This window comes from Maniola hyperantus, chromosome 10 (genome assembly GCF_902806685.2).
Source record: "Maniola hyperantus chromosome 10, iAphHyp1.2, whole genome shotgun sequence".
In the NCBI taxonomy this organism is placed as follows: Eukaryota; Metazoa; Arthropoda; class Insecta; order Lepidoptera; family Nymphalidae; genus Maniola; species Maniola hyperantus.
In genome coordinates, this window is record NC_048545.1 from 14,984,868 (window position 1) to 15,007,514 (window position 22,647).

General features: G+C 39.6%; 1 protein-coding gene across 2 annotated transcripts; it reads right to left on the minus strand.

Moving 5' to 3' along the window:
• Nucleotides 1-451: 451 nt before the first annotated feature.
• Nucleotides 452-17,089, minus strand: Pdhb (Pyruvate dehydrogenase E1 beta subunit). Of its 2 annotated transcripts, XM_069501562.1 has the most exons (9): nucleotides 16,708-17,089; nucleotides 15,532-15,685; nucleotides 14,418-14,604; nucleotides 13,990-14,112; nucleotides 13,722-13,823; nucleotides 12,606-12,725; nucleotides 11,204-11,384; nucleotides 9,928-9,973; nucleotides 452-461 (listed from the first exon to the last, which is right to left on the minus strand). In XM_069501562.1, exons 1-8 carry the CDS (start codon nucleotides 16,914-16,916, stop codon nucleotides 9,949-9,951), a joined length of 1,101 nt encoding a protein of 366 aa, XP_069357663.1. In that variant the 5' UTR covers nucleotides 16,917-17,089; the 3' UTR covers nucleotides 452-461; nucleotides 9,928-9,948. The 2 variants fall into 2 exon arrangements, with proteins under 2 accessions (XP_069357663.1, XP_034828335.1); XM_034972444.2 differs by lacking the exon at nucleotides 452-461 and having other exon boundaries at nucleotides 9,793-9,973.
• Between the last annotated feature and the right edge of the window lie 5,558 nt (nucleotides 17,090-22,647).

Below are 22,647 nucleotides of genomic sequence, written 5' to 3' on the forward strand. Positions count from 1 at the left end.
GACTAAAATCGTACTTTTGACATGAAATTTGACAGGTAAATTTTATGCTTTATACTTTCGAAGTTCATTTACCTAAAGGACGACGGTTGATGGAATTTTACGAATGTACCTAGGTGGGTTATCGAATTGACTTTCTCATTATTTGCAGACTGTACTGGTTTTCAATTTTACCTCAATTATTTTTAGTATGTAAGTACCTATGGATGAAGAGCCCGGAAGAGCCAGACCAACGTTATTTTATAAAAGCAGATTTTTTTTCTCATAGTCGCGGATAAACTTTCAGCTTTTATAAAATAACGAAGGTCTGGCCCTGTCGGGCTCTCTCTCTACTATACAGGATGTTACCAGAGCGCTAGCAAAAACTTAGCGCTGTTGTTATACCTACTACCTACACACCATCCAACACCATTTGCATCATTTTGTAGTTTTAGTGATTTAGTATTTTTTAAACCCGCAATGTATAGCGTGCAAAACTCGGGTCAATGCCCCGCCTACGATGCGGTATTGACACCGAGTGTTTACTTATGCAACGTTCGTTGACCTCTAGATGTTTTATTTGCAATACAATACCTACATCGTGAACTTTTACAAAACGTAGGATATTTTATACATTCTTTCGCGTTCTTTTTAATGGTAGCACATCAGTAATAATCAGTAGGTAGGTACTGTCACCTGTTTTCGTTTTCGCTAGCGTTCTGGTTACACTCTGTATAAAATGTGTTTTTATCGAAGTGACAGATCAGGATTGGCCTTGATCTTACCAATCTTTTATTTTTTCTACTCAACATCATACCGACACCGCTTCGTCTCTGATGGAATAAGGTGCTGGCTGGTTGGTATCTAATTACCTACTAAAAAAAAAAGTTTAGGAAAAGTTAGTACTTAGTATTATTTTAGTAACATCTAAGTAAGTAGTTAAATTATTTATTAATGTAGCAAACTATTGCACTAAACTATGACACACTTACACACACAGACACACACACAATATTTGTATTTGTTATTAAATAATTTAAGTTCAACCACTATGTATGGGAAGTTGGGAAGGCACTGGTTCCTTAGATACGGGATCTCTTAGTTTAGGAGCCAACGCCATTTAAGTGAAATGTACAAAAATTTAGCAATAAATAAATATTCATTCATTTATTTTAGCTACTCACCTGCGAAAGTACTAGTGCTATATATTCTTCGGATTTCAGTCCGCTCGACGCTCCTCTAACCATTGAGCTATTGAGGCTTGCGACCACAGAACACTATTTACCCTAGCTTCTCGTTATTGATTATTATTATTAAGGATCCGATGAGCCTCAGCCGCACGTCAAACACAGGAAATATGAGTTATCTTATATCAATCATAATAATTTTACATAATAGTTAGATAGGCTTATAAGTTATATGTAGATAGATAGGTACTCCGATTTCGTTCCGGTTCTTATGATTTCTCTATGGTTGTCATCGATTAAGGCTATCTACTTACCTACATTATTTGTGATTTATCGTGCAAAATGCGGTAGGTGTACAGCAATCACGGATTAAAGCACAGCTTTTGTGGACTTATACAGGGAATCGAACCCGGGATCTTGCACTTACGGGTATTGGCTTCAACCCGCTGACAGATAGACGGACGGACGAACGCGACAGCGGAGGCTTAATAGGGCCCCATTGGCATCCCTGCAACGGAACCCTAAAAAATAGGTACCTATTACAGAGGTATGACAGATCATCATCATCATAGTCATCATCATCATCATCTCAACCCATCAACGGTCCACTAACGCCTCTCAGAAGAGAAGGTACAATTTAGAAATTGTTATAAATTCCTAAAATGCCCCATACTTCCCATCTATTCATGTTTGGTACCTAGGTAACTAGTGTTGTCTCAGGAAAGTTTACCTTTGTATAGAAGACCTTGAGAACCAGGGACTTGTGTGTACATCTGAAACAATACTTTGTTACTCAAAACATTAATGATGAACCTAGTAAGTAATCCAATAATAAAATACAGCCTACAACTATTGACCTTGCTAGCTTAATATTCGATGATTGATAGGTATGTGTAGCGCGAAAAGCATTCTCTCTTATTGAGAGGGAGACGCCATAGACACAATGTTCTTTTCTGCCTAAGTATCAGACCAATTGATCAAAAAGTAGGTACCATCGGCAGAGGTGTCAGTTATTAAACTTAATAACTTGTAATCTTTAAGAGTAGAAACGTCCATGGTAAATAATCTTTCGCTACAAGCATTATAATATTATTTTGATTTTATTTACAGATCAAAATATATTTTTGAGTTTTATTGCAATTCCCACGCATTATGCTTGTATAAATACGGGTGCGATATATTTATATGAAAACGGTGATAGCCTGAGAGTTATTAAGTCGAGGGGTCCGGGGCTCGGTCCCAAAAACGCACCTCTTTTAACACCTCTCAACTTTTTGGAGTGAGTTTTGTATAAACGGCAAAGGAAACTTCGTGTGGAAAACTGCATGCCTGAGAGTTCTCCTAAAAAGGTACCAAGTCAGCTCCTAAACGCGTTGATCAATAGTTTATTTAACGTCCGCATATTGTTCCTTACTTTTTAATTACGTAACTTATTGTTGGCTGTCGGCAACTACCTACTGATCTATTGCAGTAGGTATAATGTCCAGCGCATACCTACAGACGAGAGCGTTGCTTGGAGTTACTCTACGTGATCAAATCAGAAATGAGGAGAACCAGAGTTACCGTCATAGCTCAGCGGGTGGCGAAGCTGAAGTGGGAAAGGGCAGGGCACATAGTCCGAAAAAACCGGCCAAGTGCGAGTCAGGCTCGCGCAATGAGGGTTCCGTAACTACAGTCGTATTTTTTCAACATTTTGCACGATGATTCAAAAACTATGATGCATAAAAATAAACAAAAATGTGTTTTAGAATGTACAGCCCTTTCATATGATACCCCACGTCTTGATATAGTTATCTTATTTTGAAAATTGAAAATACTAATTATTAGTTTCTGACCACAATTTTTTTGTGTGTGATGTAACCAGAAATTCACGGTTTTCAGATTTTTCCCCTAATGTGAGCTATAAGACCTACCTACCTGCCCATGATTCTAGGTCAACGGGAAGTACCCTGTAGGTTTCTTGACAGACCGACAGACAAACAGAAAGACAGACAAGTCCCTACAAGAAATAGTGATGTAGAATATAGGTAGAGGTACCTATATGGGCGAGCCGCGCGTCAAGGTTTTTATGCCAAGGAAAATAATGTTCAGTTTGAGTTATTATCAAGAAAGACGCCGCGTCTCGGCTTCACTTCACTCCACTCTGAAAGTGTGCGTTGTGCCTTATATTTTAGGTAATTCTATAACCTTTGTGTTATTTTGCAATACCTTTTGTCTGAGATTTATATTTATTTTGTACTCGTACCTACTTTTGAATTTGACCTTGATAAATTGATTCTGAATCTGTCTTATACTTAGGTTTCCTTTTATACTTACTTTAGAAAACTAATATTTTCTGCTGAAATCAGCGGTTTCGCCCGATGGGCTTTTGTGGAAACGCTCTGGCATCAGTCAGTTGTACCGAAACCGTCGCTTGCACCAGTCCACTTGTCATATTTTGTAATTTAATGCAAAGTCAATCAACCAATGCAATTTTTTTTGCAACCTCTTTGTTATTTCAATCAAGCCTCAATAGCTCAACCGGTAAAGGAGTGGACTGAAAACCGAAAGGTCGACGGTTCAAACCCCGCCCGTTGCACTAATTGTCGTACCTAGTCCTAGCACAAGCTTGACGCTTAGTTGGAGAGGAAAGGGGAATATTATAATATAAACATGGCTAATATTCTTTTTTAAAAAAACACCAAAAATTGTATACTTCTATATCTCACGTACCGCTGGGCGGTAGTCATTGACAGCAAGGGTCGGACGGTCAGTTTTGATATTGCAAAAGCCTTTGATAGGGTTTGGCATGGGCCACTTCTATCGAAACTACCATCCTATGGACTACCAGTGAAGCTGTGTAATTAGGTCACCAGCTTCCTTGATGGTCGCAGCATCAAAGTCGCTGTCGACGGTTTTCGCTTGGAACTCAAGCCCATCAATGCTGGCGTCCCACAGGGCTCGGTGTTATCGCCCACGCTGTTCGTCCTGCATATCAATGACATGTTGCATGACAAAATCCATTGCTATTGATGACAGTCCCTACTGAAATATTTTCGCACAGCGAAATGTTAAATGGACGTACCTATAGGTGCTTACCTCTATGCAAAGACTGCAGTCACGAGTCACCTCCAACGGCCACGGGCTATGGAGCACGGCCATCAATTAGACAACATCACACGAGTTAACATTGCACACTGCAATTAACATTATCTCAAGATAAACACTACAGTTTAGGGGCCAAGTATTGGTGGTACCTGCCACGATTTGGCAAACGTGTTTCCGACGTATTTATCAATGTGGCTAACTCCGTTGTACCATTCGCTGTACACAATCTCTAAGCTAAACTAAAATAATGACACGTCTAAATCTATTGCTATCCCTTTCATAAAGTTGCTTACGGAAAAGGATAGCACTAGATTTAGACCTGTTAATTTAGTTTAGTTTAAAGATTGTGTACATGAGAATCGGAACCAACTATCGGTCTGTAACTAATTGTTCTTAAATGTAAACAACTCGAAGGACGGCCGGTCGGTCAGACGAGTACCATAGTACCTACGCGACAGGTCGAGAAGGCAATCGGGCTGGGGACGCTCCTCACACTCACTCACTTCCATCCATTCCAGGTTAGCTTACTTCCATCTTAGATTACATTATCACATACCACCAGGTGAGATTGCAGTCAAGGACTAACTTGTATCTGAATAAAAAAAAAACATAGGCCCGTAATAGCTCAAGCCTCAATAGCTCAACTGGTAAAGGAGTGGACTGAAAACCGAAAGGTCGCCGGTTCAAACCCCGCCCGTTGCACTATTGTCGTACCTACTCCTAGCACAAGCTTCACGCTTAGTTTATTTTATTTGACCAAGAACAGCCCACAGAATTACACACTCAAAATTACACAAAATGTTATCGAGTTTTACAGGTCCCGTGTAACTCTAATTACGGACCGTTACAACGAGCATTAAATAGAATAGTTAAAGAGAGGAAAGGGATTCTTTAAAAAAAAATAGGCAATATTCCTCATAAGGGCAGCATCGTGTACAGCTAGGGCTCCGGGCTCCGCTAATGGCACGTGACAGGGTGACGGATCACCGGCGCGCCCCTCCCCGCACCGCCACCCCCGCACGCACGCAGAATTAGCCGCTTTCAAGAGATGAACGAATATTGAGATTGGTATGAGACGACCAAAATATATTTTTACACGACAGCCCAAAAAATCAGTTTTCAGGATACCCCATAATAATATGTTGGTGAGTTTCTTTATTCTACCACTAGCTGATGCCCGCGACTTCGAACGCGTGGATTTAGGTTTTTGAATATCCCGTGGGAACTCTTTAATTTCTGGGATACAAAGTAGCCTATGTCACTCTCCAGGGTCTTTATCTATAAAAAATCATGTCGATCCGTTGCTCTGTTGCGACGTCTTTGAAGGACAAACCAACAAACCATCAAACAAACACACTTTCGCATTTCTAATAAGGGTACTGAGGTAGGTACCTACTGATAAAATATAATTAGGTAGGTATATGATTCACCTGTTCACCTGTTTGTCGAAGTTTAATAAAAAGATATTCTTTAAAACTAAAATCACACTAAATAAGTAGGTATGATTCGCGACAGCCTCCGCTATCTGTCTGTCTGTTTGCAGGCCGTATCTTATAAACTGTACCTACCTAATAGGTAGAGAGTTGACATATTTTTCACAGTGCGTATTTCTAATTTCTATTGCCGATATAACAACAAAATATAATAAAATTTTCAAAATAGCAGCCATGCAAACTAAAAATCATGAAAAAGTATTATGTCCTGTACCTACTATGGTACGGAACCCTACGTGTGCGAGTCCGACTCGCACTTGACCGAGGTATTTATAAAATGGAGAATATTATAAATTGATACTTTTGATTATACCTAATACCTAATACAAAGTAGACAATACAAGGTCATCATACAAACAACCACGCCTTTATTAAAAGGTTGAAAACATTGAAACTGCGCAAATTGATAGCGCGGGACTGATAAGGATAATCATGCCTTTCGAAATTCTTCTTATCCGGTTCATATAAAACAATTCTTGGGTAGTCATGGTCTGATGAGTTAAATAAAATAAACTTCATTGTCTGCAAAACGTGGCCAGTCATTTGCCCGGTGCGAGGCTGGAACCTTGGCTAGTTATCGCCCTGCGCTCATCAGCAAAGTATGACAGGTCGAGATGGCAGTCGGGGAGTACCCCACCTATGACGCGGCATTTGCTGACCTCTAGCGTCAGTCAGATGTTTTATTCGCAATACATCGTGAAATTTTACAAAATATAGTTTTTTTTTTTTAGTTTTAAATTAATTTTTTTACGTTTTTTGTGGTATTATATCACTGATCATCAGTAGGTACCATCACTTGTCTTCATTTTTTGCAAGCCGATCCGTTGCTCCGTTGCAGCGTGATTGAAGGACAAACGAATAAACAAACACACTTTGGAATTTATAATATGGGTAGTGCATTATAATATGGGTATCGATTAGTGCTATACCCAGCAGGTACCCGTGCTTCGACGTTACTGGCAGGCGTCAAATGTTCCTACATTTGACGCTAGGTAGCCTATGAATAGCCTATTTTTCTTTGATTTCACCCATAGCCTAATATTTGCCATATCTTCGATTCAGGATCAAACCGAGAGTTCCTTCACTCTAGTTCACTCTGCCCGTGCGTAGAGTTTTTTTTTTAGTATAAATGGCAAGCAAACTTGCAGGCGGGTCACCTGATGTTAAGTGATTACCGCCGCCCATGAACATTTGCAGTACCAAAAGAACCACCAATGCGTTACCGGCCTTTCATGAATTTCTTGAGAGTACCTACCTACCTAATAAATCCGTCAATGTAATCAGAAACCCCGTTTTACACGAATTGAATCCTCCCCTATTGACTTTAAAGCCAGTTTAAACTGAGGGTTAAGTATTTTAATGGAGTGTTATCCGACACATTAGACGGTTTCGTGGTGGGATTAGAGTGACAAATTATTTAATTAACATCATGGCTGTAGCCAGGAATTGATTTCGGGGAGGGTTTTATCAGGGCCTCAACCGAATCCTCTCGTGTGAAAAAATATATGCTTTACTTGATGGGGTACGAATTTTACCTTTCCATTTGACAGTAATATAATCAAATAGTAAAGTACGGAGTGTACTTTTGTCCAGTTACTCTTTTTGTCCTGTGTCGAGCACAACAAGCGCAATTTTTTTGTTGCGCCGGATTCATTTGACCCGGAAAATGAGAGATCTCGCGGGACTTTTAAAATCCGAAACTGTCGAGGACAAAGTTGCAGGCATCTATCATAGAGAAATGTAAGCGTTTAAGTTGTAAGTTTAAAAGAAAATTTAGCAAATTCAAGAAGGGCGGGGTGTTTGGCTTCCAGGCACGCAGGTTTCCTGACGCCACTCCGTTTTCCGATAAAGCAAGCGGTCTTAAAAGCACATAACTCCGAAAAGTTAAAACAAGTCTTGTTCATTATTTTAAAATTCCATCAAAAATATTAAGAGAGCTGAAACAGTGATCCATCAAAAACAAAAAGTGTTGGCAAGTCGAGACGCGTCGGCTAACATTAGTAAGTGCCAAAACTTCTGCCAACAGTTTAGCGGGCGATTACAGTTGAGCAGGAATCGGGCGAGTAGACATTTTTTTATAGACCTGCATTGTAATCAAGAAATTTAGTCAATAAGTATCAAATTTGCCCCCCCCCCTCTATTAACAAAAAAAAAGTTTGTACTACTCTTCCATAATCTGTGTTTCAAAGTATGGGTGGAATTTCGCCTAGCATCTTGCGGTACGGTGAAAAAAGGTTATGGTAGAGGAGCCCAAGCGGGGATTTTGGGATTTACTCGAGCGCGTCAGATTAAGGCAAGGTAAGTTAATTAGATGCAGAAAAGTGTGCATTTCAAGCCCCTCTCAGGAATCGAACCCGGGACCTCAGCGCTCATTACTGTGCCAGCGAGGTGGTTGAATAAAGAAATAAAGGTGTTTATTTAACAAATTCCCATCGTCCTGGAACATTTTGATTAAAATAAGCGCAGAAAGCGCACGTGTGCCATTACTCGTAGGTACGTTTCTCTCGAAATCTGTCCGTCCGTGTCCTCCGCGTGATGGATCACCGTATTACGGAAAATACACCAGAATTATGTTTTTATTTCTATATCCCCAAGATTGACGTTTTCGTTAGCGAGGCTTTCAAATTTCTGTATATATTTTTTTGCTGTAATGTCAACGGAATTTTGGAAATTGAGATGTTTTGTGATATATTTTTAGGGTTCCGTATCCAAAAGGTAAAACGGGAAACGAGTATTACTAAGACTCCACTGTACGTACGTCTCAAGATGATCTTTTGTCGCTAAGTAGTTAGTAGATATATGGTCTTGTATAAATAAGTTCCACTGATTTTCCACAATATGGCGAGTTATTTTATTTTTCTGGTCAGGCTTTATATTCTATCAGTCTTGCACCCGTATACGCCTGAATTATAGATTCCTCACCGATTTCCACTACTTAAGATATAATAATATGTAATCGCTCTCACGTTAATCTCGGATCCTGGCAGAATCCTCAACAGTAGGTAAGTAGTATTTGCAAGACAATGGCTGCATGGCCTCGCGTCCCGGCCGCGCGATCCATCATTCTGTCAGCGGCCGTCCCCCAGCGCGGACGTCTCCCGCACAATGTATTTGCTCAAAATCCCTCGTCCCTGGTCATTGTGTGCTCGAGCATTGTTAGCTTCCGATTTTTCGCTGCTTTTTTCTATATCGATTTCGGAGATTCGAGGAGTTTGTATTGAGAAGCAAATTCTTATTTATGGGAAACATTTTTGATGCCTAAGTTTGAAGAAAAAAATTTTCTTTAGCTTTAGAAAATCGTTTGTCAATCTTTTGTTATTTTTGGGAAGGAGGCGATAAATATACATCTTTTGGCGTAAGTCAAAATTAATACATTCCGATTTAGACGAAAAAAGCGTTTGACATGAAATGTTTTTGAGAAAGCCTAAAAGTACTATTATTATATTCTGTGCTAAAATCGAGGAAATCAATCATGTAAAATTAAGAGATAATTCAGAACCTGGCTTTAAAATTTGAGTCAATTAAATCGAAACGAAGCGGTGTTAATCACACCGTCTCACTCACATAGTAGGTATACCGGACATAGTGTGTAAGTGAGAGAAAAACTATTGACGCTGCCATTTTCGATTCGTTTCTTTGTTGACAAGAGTTCTACTCTGATTTGTGCTATAAGACCCGCAAATTGCTAATGCGCGTAGCCGCCATTTTAGTGACGTCATTTTAGAAACGAAGTTTCAAGCAAACAGTACAATTTTATTGCTGATAGTTTATTTTTATTTCGGCTGACGTCAAAATTACGTCATTTCGATGTTAATGAGACATGGTTCCAGCGCAATAGCAATTTGCGGGACTTGTAACTCTGTCAAAATTTACCTCGAGTACTCAAGGTACTTTGAAGGCAACTCAATATCATATTCGGTTTTGAAAAAAAAAACAGTTTTTAGTAGAAGTTCTGCGGATTTTTGAATTCGAAATCTGGAATCCAAATACCAAGATTTGGCATGATGCCAAAGTAAATATCACAGATATTGTTAAAAAAACAGTAAATATATAAATAAGAAATTTATTTAAACAACTTTTTTCTATCTCCATACCTGACGCCCGAGTAAAAAGTGATCGACGCAACGTTTACTTTATAAATACAATAACAATAAATATTTACAGTTAGATTTGACGCTATGTATTACTTTCTAGAGATTCCTATTTCACTGACTGACTGATTCCGCGATTCTGAAAACAAATGACACAATTTAACAAAAAATTGAAACGTGATTTTACATGGAGACAAAAAAATTTTTTTTTAATACCTCTAATCAATTTTCAGTTTATACCTCTAAACTAGTACGAAACCCCTTACATGCATAACTTTATGGACTAAGAACCAGCGTGTGTCAGATCTTCATCTAAATATATAAAAGGAAAAGGTGACTGACTGACTGACTGATCTATCAACGCACAGCTCAAACTACTGGACGGATCGGGCTGAAATTTGGCATGCAGATAGCTATTGTGACGAAGCCATTCGCTAAGAAAGGAGTTTTGAAAATTCAACCCCTAAGGGAGTGTTATAGGGGTTTGAAATTTGTGTAGTTCACGCGGACTACACAAATCGCGAAAGACCAAGTCGCGAGCATAAGCTAGTTACTTTATAAAACTCCACTGTGTTCCCACTAGATTATAACATGGGGTTATTCAAGGGGCGGACCAACAAATTCCTAAAAGGCCGGCAACGCATCGGCGGCTCCTCTGGTGCTGCAAATGTTCATGGGCGGCGGTAATCACTTAACATCAGGTGACCCGCCTGCTCATTTGCTCGCTATATCTATTAAAAAAAAAAGCTGAAAGTTTCTCTGCGTATTATCGCCAACACAGATATCCGCGACTGTGAAGTTTGGATCTGGTGGCTTTGGGAGATAACAGGTAATGAAGTTACGTCACAGTATTTTTTATATTTTTTTATATTTTCTTACCAGAAAAGCAAAGAGTTTCCATGGGATTTAAAAACCTAGATCCACGCGGACGAAGTAGCGGCCATCATTTAGTCCCCAATAAAACCTGATGTATCCATGTGGATTGTCCTTCTCCCCAAACGAAGATCAATTATTTTGTAATCAGTACAAACTCACTGCTGTGACAAGCTCACAAGCTGCGATAGCCTAGTGGTTAGGACGTCCGCCTTCTAATCGGAGGTCGGGGGTTCGATCCCGGGCACGCACCTCTAACTTCTCGGAGTTATGTGCGTTTTAAGTAATTAAATATCACTTGACACGGTGAAGGAAAACATCGTGAGGAAACCTGCATGCCTGAGAGTTCTTCATAATGTTCTCAAAGGTGTGTTAAGTCTACCAATCCGCACATGGCCAGCGTGGTAGACTATGGCCAAGCCCTTCTCACTCTGAGAGGAGACCCGTGCTCTGCAGTGAGCCGGCGATGGGTTGATAATGATGATGACAAACTCACTTGTTGCCTATAACGGCAGTGGCAGCGGCCACCACGTCGGGCGGGCGTGGTATGGCGAGCACCTCCAGTGAGCGGGTATAAGGCATGGGCACATCCGCCCCTGTCACTCTCCACACCGGCGCGTCCAGCTCGAAGAACACTGGCGATTCCATCACGCGCGCGCAGATCTCCGCTCCAATGCCTTCAAAAAAATTTTTTTTTTTTTTAAAGAATATTAGCCATATTAAATGACTAATATTCCCCTTTCCTCTCCAATTAAGCGTCAAGCTTGTGCTAGGAGTAGGTACGACAATAGTGCAACGGGCGGGATTTGAACCGTCGACCTTTCGGTTTTCAGTCCACTCCTATACCGGTTGAGCTATTGAGGAATTGTCATGTAAGTAAACTGTGTAAGAAAAATGTATTCATCGTTATCGTAATCGTCAACAAATTCTGCCCTGATTGGCTGTGAAAAAATGTAAACAGCGAATCAACCAATCAAAGTGCAGAATTTGTTGACGATTACGATAACGATAATACGTTTTTCTTACACCATCGGGGGCCTGGTCACGTGCGAGTCGGACTTCCGTAGTACAGTAGCCGACAGAAAGTATTGTACATCGACCTGTAGAAAAGAGGTTTCGGCTTCGTAGAGCGTTGTCTCTGTCACTTATGCCTATAGTAAGCGACAGGTCGAGATGGAAACAAGTTTCGTCAACAAGTTTCCGCAACAAGTTTCGTCAACAAGTTTCATCAACAAGTTTCGTTAATAAGTTTCGTCAACAAGTCTCGGCAAAAAGTTTCCGCAACAAATTTTCACAACAAGTTCCAACAACAAGTTTCGTTAGCAAGTTTCCGCAACAAGTTTCGTCAACAAGTTTCGTCAACAAATTTTCACAACAAGTTCCAACAACAAGTTTCGTTAGCAAGTTTCGTCAACATGTTTCATCAACAAGTTTTCGCAACATGTTTCGTCAACAAGTCTCGGCAAAAAGTTTCCACAACAAGTTCCACAACAAGTTTCTGCACCACTACTTCTGCCGACATTTTGGAGGGTTTTGAACTATTATTTACTGTTTATAGCTGGGTACTTTTCAACTTTTCCCCCATATTCCCACTCCACTCCATAGAAGTAACGCGAACGTTATGTTCATCCGAAATGTAACAAAGGCATGACGTAGCTATGGCAATGGACAGGGCACATAGTTCCTACAACCGATAGACGTTGGGGTCCCAAGGTGCTGGAGTGGCGACCTCGCACCGGAAGCACTTGGAAGACCCCCCCCCCCCACTAGGTGGACGGACGACATCAGACGAATCGCAGGGGAGCCGCTGGATTCAGGCTTGTGGAAGTCCCTACAAGAGACCTATGTCCAGCAGTGGACGTCTATCGGTTGATGATGATGATGTGGACTAGACTTACCGGACTGAGGCCAGCCCTGCTCCACAGTGATGAGGTGGTGCGTCTTGGCGATGGACTGAGCGATGGTTTCGAAGTCCAGCGGCCTTATCGAGCGTAGGTTGATGACCTCGCATTCAATTCCTGAAACAAAGGCGAAGCTGAATGAAGGGACGATGGAGCAAGTTTTCTGGCAAAGCACATACTCGTATTAAAAAACTTTGATACCCTTCGTTGTTGGAGTCGGGAATGTTCAATACTCTTTTCATTTTATGAGCTACTAGCTGATGCCCGCGACTTCGTACGCTTGGATTTAGGTTTTTAAAGGTGGGAAGGGAACTCTGATTTTCCGGGATAAAATTAGCCTATGGCACTCTCCAGGTCTCTAACTATACCCATGCAAAAAATCACGTCAATCTGTTGCTCTGTTGCGACGTGATTGAAGGACACACTAACAAACAAGTAAATAAATAAATAAATAATTTATTCATAAGAATGCAGGTGACATAACATGGTTATAAAATTAGTTGGCGAGCCTTATGCATTCTACCTTAGAATATTGGTGTATGAATATTTAAATATTACATTACAGTTAAATTTTTAGAAACATGTAAGTACATATAAATTACAAAATCTTTAAAATTATATAATATTTAGAAAGTAAATTAATTAAGTCATACAAAAACAAGAAAAAAAAAATAGAAATAAAAAACAGTCATTTAAATTTTACATGTCATACAGAGGGGATACCTAACTATAGTGTAGTGATTAATGTACACAAATCTAGTAACCCAGCCGGGCTTCGCACAACTAGCTTATTACAATTATCATAGGGATCTCTAATTTTTTTAAATACAGTAATAGATTTTTCAAAATCGGTTTTGTAGTTTCAGAGATTACCCCCTACAAACAAACTTACAAACTTTACCTCTTTATAATATTAGTAGAGACTAGCTTATGCTCGCGTGGACTACACAAATTTCAAACCCCTATTTCACCACTTTAGGGTTTGAATTTTCAAAAATCCTTTCTTAGCAGATGCTATCCGCTATAGATAGACATCCGCTAAGAAGGGTTTTAAATTAGTGGAGTCCACGCGGACGAAGTCGCGAGCATAAGCTAGTAATTAATATAGCATACCTTTTCCAGCGAGTTCGTTGGCAGCTTGTAGGGCAGTGTCGGTGGCTTTGCCGGCGCACACCACTGTGATGTGGTTTCCCGGCCTTTCGATTTTAGCTTTACCTGAAAAACAACAATACATCTAAATATATAAAAGGAACAGGTGACTGACTAACTGCTATTATGACGCAGACATCCGCTAAGAAAGGATTTTTGAAAATTCTACCACTAACAGGGGAAAATAGAGGTTTGAAATTTGTGTAGATAAGCTAGTCAAAATTAAATTTACCTATGGGCAGTACAAAATCTGACGATAAAGCCTCGTCAGACATGGGGAATGGCACACCATAGAGAAGCTCGTCCTCTAGGAACACTACCGGGTCCTTGTCCCGGATTGCAGCTTTCAATAGACCTGGAAAAATAAAGTTTTTTTTTGACAATTTTTATACTAAGTACGCGATTTTCTCATTTCTGGCTTGACTGATTTTGATTCAGTTTTCAGTACAGTGTAGTCTATTCTCCAAAGTGTTTGTCTAGATATGAATAATCATAATAATAAATTACAATGTGTAGTAAAAAATTATTAGTTTTTGATGTATTGTGCAAAATGTCGAAAAAATACGACTGTAGTACGGAAGCCTCGGTGCGCGAGCCTGACTCGCACTTGGCCGGTTTTTTTTATCATTTTGGAACTTTAAAAAATAAAGTTGTTCAAACCTTTAGCATCTTCAGAAGAGTAGGGCATAAGGACCTTCAGGCCCGGGCAGTGGCTGAACCAGGCACCGAAGCACTGTGAGTGTTGCGCCGCCACTCCTGATGCTGCACCGTTGGGACCCCGGAATACAATGGGCACCGGAATGGCACCCGCTGACATGTAGAATGTCTTCGCTGCTGAGTTTATTATCTGGAATTACAAGTGTTATACTTAATCCATAATTATATTACAAAGGACTCCTTATTATTTTATATCACTATATAAAAGACTAAAACAATGAACCTAAAACTAAAACCTTAAAAAATATAATATTATAACTAAAATATATTGTTAAAAGGAGTCCCTTTAGGCGAGGTTCGGAAGATACGTTCCCCCTTTCAATATTACAAACTAGATGATGCCAGCGACTTTGTCCGTGTGGATTTAGGTTTTTAAAAAGTAGCTTATGTCCTTCCCTGGGATGCAAGCTATCTCTGTACTGAATTTCGTCAAAATCGGTAGTGCCAATTGACCAGTGCACTATGGTTTATCTTCTCATTCTGAGAGGAAACCCATGCTCAGTTGTAGACAACTATGGGTTGCTATGCTATGCTACTATGACACACTCAACCGCTGGAGAAACTTGCCAGGGTTAAACCACTCGAAAGCGCTGGTTAAATCCTTCAGCAAGAAGGTAGCATCTGAGGTGCTGTCGCTTAACAGAAGTAACACGTGCATCCTGGTGCGAGCTTTAACGGGTCACTGTGGCCTGAAAAGGCACATGTATAACCTTAAGCTCCAGGGCTCGGACATCTGCAGGCTGTGCCACGAGTCTCCCGAGACTCCGATGCACATTATCTGCTTCTGCCCTGCTCTGATGCACAAACGTAGCGTCCACCTAGGGAGACATATCATTTATCCGGAGGATGTTACTTCAATTCCAGTCAAGAAGGTGCTGCTGTATCTGGCGGCCACAGGATTTGATAAGGAAGTGTGAAGTGGAGGCAAACACAATAGATCGGAGACGGTTGCAGTGATTCAGGGATAGCAAGGACCTGTATAGCCCCAAAGAAGAAGAATGGGTTGCAATAATGATCATGACTTAAATATCAAACACTTTCAAAGAAAAGTACTTACATGGTCAATAGCCTGCATAGAGAAATTGAAGGTCATTAACTCGCAAATGGGCTTGAGTCCCGCAAACGCAGCCCCAACTGCTATACCCGCAAACCCTATCTCTGTTATAGGTGTGTCTATGACCCTTTTGTCTCCATACTTTTTCCATAAACCTCTGAAATATTTTCAATTCACATTTTAATGATTTTTTTGCCTTTCAGTTTTATTTTATTTATTTTTATTTTTTATTTTCATTTTACAGGAAAACTTACAGCTAAGGCAAAAGTAAATAGATAAAAACAGAAGAAAATTGAAGTTAGTGACAAGTTTTCACAGATGGAATTTACATAAGAAAAACAAAAATCTCAACTGAGGGAGAGAGAATAGAAGAAAAGTGGTAAAGAAAAAAAAACAACACTAATATTTTCTGCTAAAAATTTCTGTAGGTACAACTGTCATATTTTTTATTTGAAAGGAAAACTTACAACTAATTATAAGACGTAGGAAAATAAGTATTTACAGCGGAAGTCTATCTCTAAATAAAATAATTTGGCAGGTCTACTCAGATCTTAGGGTGAGATCTATAGAGCACAATTTGACTTTGCTTACGAGACAGAGGCAATTATATTTCTTACATAAATCTGTCTTGTTTTAACTCAATCTTAAGTCTGAGAAAAGTCAAAGTACACTCTATAGATCTCAACCTTAGAGCATACTTTGACTTTTCTCAGACTATACATAGTTAAAATGAGATATTTATAGTAGAGACATTAGTTCATTTCGCTTTAAGGCTGATCGAAGTCAAATTACACTAGAGATCTGTCTCAAAGTATGCCACTTATTCCCAGCAAGGTTAAATAGATTACAAAGATAATAAGTACTTTAGTTAATACATTTCCTAGTTTTCTATTCTTAATTTTTTTATGTTGTTTCAGCTTTGTGAAGCATGGCAAGTTTATTGAGTGCATATTTTGAGTGAACTAATTTTGAAAAAAATGTGCATTGGCGGATTCTTGAACTTGAGGAAGTGTCAACATTGACGATCTATTACTGTTATATAACACTTTTTAAACGACTTTAACATTATATTTGCATTCCTTTCAACATAACCTTGATATGTTATATGATCACTGAGACGTGTGCTATTTACTTTCTACAACTAGATTTTTTAAGCGATAAGAGGTTGGTTTTAATCACCTGGTAACTTTGTAGGCACCGTCGTATTGAGCCACTTCTTCACCTAAAACAAACACATTCTCGTCTTTTTCCATCTCCTCATCGATTGCCTGGTTCAAGGCATCACGCACAGTCACAGGCTTTGACGCTAAAGCCTTAGAGGTAGAGAAAGAACGACGGGGTAGTCGCCCAAGGAGTCCGAGCAACACCGGTGGTGATTTTAAAGCCATTTGCACGAGAACACTGTTTTTATTACACTTAATAACTATACCACACACTCGTTGAAGCTTATTTCAAGCCTTTTAAATGAGGTGTTCGGTTAATTTTGAGGAAAATGAAGTTAAAATAATTTTTACAGTGGAAGTTGGACGAAGGATGAATGGAGGTCGTGATTTGACAGATTGACAGAGTGAAGTGAAGTTCGCACTATATGTCAAAATTGCGAACTTGGTGACGTTTGACATTGAGTAATTTTTATACTCTTTGGCATTTTGCCATAGTACCAATACTGCCATCTATGTAGCTGTAGCCACACAAAGAACATTAATGTTCAAGTTTAACATCTAACTGGATAGATGGCGCTACTAGCATAAAATTACAAAATATGGTCTTCCAAAAAAGATTTGACTGCCCAAGTGCCCAATTAAAGTCCGTATGGCTACTGGCTAGTGGCTATCTCGGTCCGGGAAGATCTCATCTCGCGGCAACCTTGACCCATTTCGACTGACGTTACTAGTAATGTTTTATTGACTCTCAAAATTAAACTGCCTGCTCATCGTCCAGATGTTTGGTTTGGTTTATGTTCTCAGAAAGTAGGTACTTATCGCGCTGATAGCTTGTCATAGGAATTGGGCTTTAGTGAGTTGGGGAAATTTAACGTCGGTTGGCACTCTCTAGGGTCGTGATAGCCTAGTGGTTAAGATGTCCGCCTCCTATTTGGGAGGTCAAGGGTTCGATCCCAGGCTCGCCCCTCTAGGGGTGCCAGCCAGGTAACCTCCCAGTGTTTCTGGGTGCTGCTGGTCCCTTTTGGATACGTCTGAGAGGAAGAGCAGTTTTCGGGCCGGTGCGCCCCGGTAGGTAGGTAAATTCAAAAACTAGTATGATTAAAAAATATATTCAAAGATATTTTGAGGTTTGAACCCCCAAACCCAGAAATTGGTGTAGTCCCGGACGAAGTCACGGGCATAACCTAGTATAATATAAAGTAGTATTACCTTTGTGGTACATGGAGCACCCCAAAGTATTGTAAAAAAATCGGTTAGGTACCTAAAATAGTGTTAGTATGTTTTAGGTAGATCATCATCATCATGATCAACCCATCGCCGGCTCACTACAGAGCACGGGTCTCCTCTCAGACTGAGAAGGGTTCTGGCCATAGTCTACCACGCTGGCCATGTGCGGATTGGTAGACTTCACACACCTTTGAGAGAACATTATGGAGAACTCTCAGGCATGCAGGTTTCCTCACGATGTTTTCCTTCACCGGTAAAGCAAGTGATATTTAATTAACTAAAACGCACATAACTCTGAAAAGTTAGAAGTGCGTGCCCGGGATCGAACCCCCGACCTCCAATTAGAAGGCGGACGTCCTAACCACTAGGCTATCACAGCTACTTTTCTAATTAAGTATCTAAAACGGTTCTTTATTTCGCTTTCGACCTTTTCAAATATTTTCGAATTTTGTTTATTTATAGAGCTTTGACACCGAAAATACGGAATTGATGACAAAGATCGTGTGTGCCTACTACCTACCTACCTACAGTTTGCGACAGATTGAGATGACAATAGGGATATGAGGTGGGGGGACGCCCGGCACACCCGCACAGCTCCTGCGCTATTCCGCACCGGGTTAGCGCGGGGGCTGTGCGGATGTGCGGGACGTGCCTACCCCGTTTGCCATCTCGACTGGCAGCGTACAATACGTACTTAGTAGTACGCGATTCACCATTAACGGGTCCCGAGTTCCGATGAAAGGAGGGAAATTGCGACACCGCGTACAACGGGCTGATGTGATGACTGATGCGATGTAGTCTAGGAGCTGTTCGTTAAAGTACCTACCAATAAATAAGTATTTTGTTTTCGCAAAAGCATTGACAAAGCCTAGGAAACATTTCATGCATTTTCTTTCTTTATTTTTTTCTCTTTCTTTCTTTCTTTCTACCTAATCGGCATAGCTCGGCGATTCGATTTGTCGATTGCCATCCATAGATTAAGGGAATAGATAGACAGTGCACCTGTGTTTGCACACACACTTGTGCACAATAATATACTAGCTGATGCCCACGACTTCGTCCGCGTGGATTTAGGTTTCTGAAAATCCCGTGGGTGCTCTTTAATTTTCCGGGATAAAAAGTAGCCTATTTCACTCTTCAGGCGTTTAACTATGCAAACAATCACGTCGATCCGTTGCTCCGTTGCGGCGTAATTGAAGGAAAAACCAACAAACAAACACACATTCGCATTTATAATTATATGGGTAGTGATAATATGGGTAGTGATATCTCCCGCGCTATAATAATTAATTTCTGTGGAGATTCGCCGCCGCTTCACTAGTGATATGACAAACAGCTATTAGTGAAATAGTTTATTTTTAACCGACTTCAAAAGAAGGAGGAGGTTCTCAATTCGTCGGAATCTTTTTTTTTTTTTTTTTTTTTTTTTATGTATGTTCCCCGATTACTCAAAGACGCCTGGACCGATTTAGAAAGTTCTTTTTTTGTTTGAAAGGGTATAGTTCAAAGTTGGTCCCATTTCAATTTGGTGAAGATCTGATGAACATCTTCGAAGATAGATACTGGAACTCCTCAACGGATAAGAGTAAATTGCTCGCGATCAGTGTAATAGCTTAGTAAACAGTAGATTTTTAACCAGTCATAGCATAATTCCATGGGACCACTAAAAATTGTGAAATAAAATTTTTTTACAAAAAAAATAAAAACCGACTTCGATACACAAACACTAAAAATTGAAAAATAATTTAATTTATTACCGAATATATTATGTATACAAGAGTTAATATAGTTCCATAATAATATTTTTTGGGGTCGGTGCCAATGAGGTGCCATTGTGGAGTCTCATAAAAATATGAAGTCTAGACGATTCGCGCAGCTAAAGCTAATTGGCACCGGCACCAAAAAGTATTATTATGGAACTATATTAACTCTTGTATACATAATATATTCGGTAATAAATTAAATTATTTTTCAATTTTTAGTGTTTGTGTATCGAAGTCGGTTTTTTTTTTTCGAGTGTAGATCACGGAGCCGGCTCCTAGACTACATTTCATATTTGATGTAAAGCGTTGTAACCAAATGGTGATAAATCAAAGTGCAGTCAGCGTCGGGTAACGACCCGCCGCCGCACTCCCGAACCAAACGAACGAAAAACGTGCGAAACCAGTGCCCAAAGTATGAGATTTTATGTCTAACCAACGTTGATAGTATTCGAGATAAAACCTGCCGATTTATAGTAAACTGGATCTTAACTAATTTGTTTAAAAGCTCAAGCTTGTCTACACATCTACAGCCAGCGTTCCAAGCGGAAACGTTGCGAAATTAAAATCAGTGGTATAGAATTTTTGATTTAAATTTCAAGGATCTTAGGATCCATTTTAGATTGAAGTTATTGTGTTTCGACTCTCAAATACTATCAACGTTGGCGAGACGTAAAATCTTATACTAAGCGTACAGTGTCCTAAGTATGAGATTTTATTTCTCACTAATTTTGATAGTATTTGAGAGTCGAAACAAAATATGTCACAGTAAAATGGACCTAAAGTTTCTTGGTTTAAAGTCAAAAATTCAGTATCATTGATTTTAATTTCACAACGTTGCTGCTTGGAGCGCTGGCTGTATAAATCAGTACCCATATTATCAGTACCCATATTATAAATGCGAAAGGGTGTTTGTTTGTTGGTTTATTGGTTTGTTGGTTTGTTGGTTTGTCCTTCAATCACGTCGTAACGGAGCAACGGGTATAGTTAAAGACGGAGACTGGAGAGTGACATAGGCTACTTTTTATCTAGGGGAATCAATGAGTTCCACGGGATATTTGAAAACCTAAATCCACACGTACGTAGTCGCGGGCATCAGCTAGTACGAAATATATGTACAAACTTGAGCATTAAAACTGCGTTTAAGGGCCATTTTACTTTAACGAATTAAAGTATATCGACTCTCAAATACTATCAACGTACATTGGTGAGAAGTAAAATCTTATACTAAGCGTACAGACTTACTCGTAGACTAGCTTTTGCTCGCGACTGCGTCCGCGTGGACCACACAAATCCCTATTTCACTCCCTTAGGGGTTGATTTTTCAAAAATCCTTTCTTAGCGGATGCCTACGTCATAATGGCTATCTGCATACCAAATTTCAGCCGGATCCGTCCAGTAGTTTGAGCTGTGCGTTGATAGATCAGTCAGTCAGTCAGTCAGTCACCTTTTCCCTTTATTTAGACTTCTGCTTATTTTCAGCAAGTTTTCAATTCGATTGACTCTCAAGTTTTGCTTATATTTGCAAACTAAATTAATTTCATCAGTTACAAACTCGAGACCGCGAGACTCGGTCTAAATTGATCCGTCAAAGCAATCAAAATTCCTCGCCAGAACTTACAAATTGTTTTCGCGAAGTTGTGGGAGTTCCCCATCCAGCGAAAATGTCAATTTGTCTTGCACGCCCTCTCGCGGAGAGACGAGAGCGTTCGAGATCCTAGACAGAGGTTATAAATCAAGGAATTTCACAATTTGTTGTGTTTATGACTTGTTGTAAGCTTACTCTTAAGTGTAGATTTTATTATGTTATACTTATCTACTAATTTTTATTAACGACTTCGTCTGTAAAGATAATAGGTGTACGTCCCGCAAATTGCTATTACGCTGGAACCATTTCTCATTAGCATCGAAATGACGTAATTTTAACGTCAGCCGAAATAAAAATATACCGTCAGCTCGAAACTTCAGTCTAGTGCTGACGTCACTAAAATGGCGTCCACACGCATTAGCAATTAGCGGGACTTATACAAATAGATTATTGTTATAGTTAGCTTGGAGTTTCTCTGCGTGATCATTAATCAGGAAACGGGAGTTCCGTTGGAGAGCCAGAGTAACCAACATACGACCTCCCTGGCGCAGTGGTAAGCGCTGTGGTCTTGTTAGTGGGAGCTCCCGGGTTCGATTCTCGGCAGAGGTTTGGAATTTTATACCTAATTTCTAAATTTCTGGTCTGGTCTGGTGGGAGGCTTTGGTTATGGCTAGTTACCACTCTGCCGGCAAAGCCGTGCCGCCAAGCGATTTAGCGTTCCAGTACGATGTACGGAACCAAAGCGGTTTGGTTTAATAAAAACTGCGATACCCCTTCCAGGTTAGCCCGCATCCATCTAAGACTGCATAATCACTTACCATCAGGTGAGATTGCAGTCATCTAACTTGTATCTGAATGAAATAAAACAAAAAAAACATAGCTTTCTATTCGAAACTATACTTAAGTAGAAGTGTACCTACTATAAGTGCGTTTTTGAAAAACGCCTTTTCGGCAGGACATATTTCTAGCTGCACTAAAAATGCTTTACTTTTGGTTGGCTTATCTCGTTCAAGTAGGTACGTATTATGTTTAAACAGAAGTAAACATTACATTTAAAATTTGTAATGTTAATTTGCTTATTTTAATTCTAACATTGATTGTATCTAAAATTTTAATAATCATTATTATACCTACCTACCTAAAATAAATTGTATTTGCAATGCCCTGACAGGGTATCATGTATATTATGTAGCTTTCAGTTATGTAGCTAAGCATCCTCCATCCAATGTACATGAAAGCAAATGAATAAATGAAATGAAATATTTCATGAATAATTTTGAGGTTAAAGGACGCACATTTTATCGTGATCTCTATTTATTTTATACTCGTAGTAAGAATTAATTTTATTATTTTGTATTTTCAACTGAATTATTGACTTTTC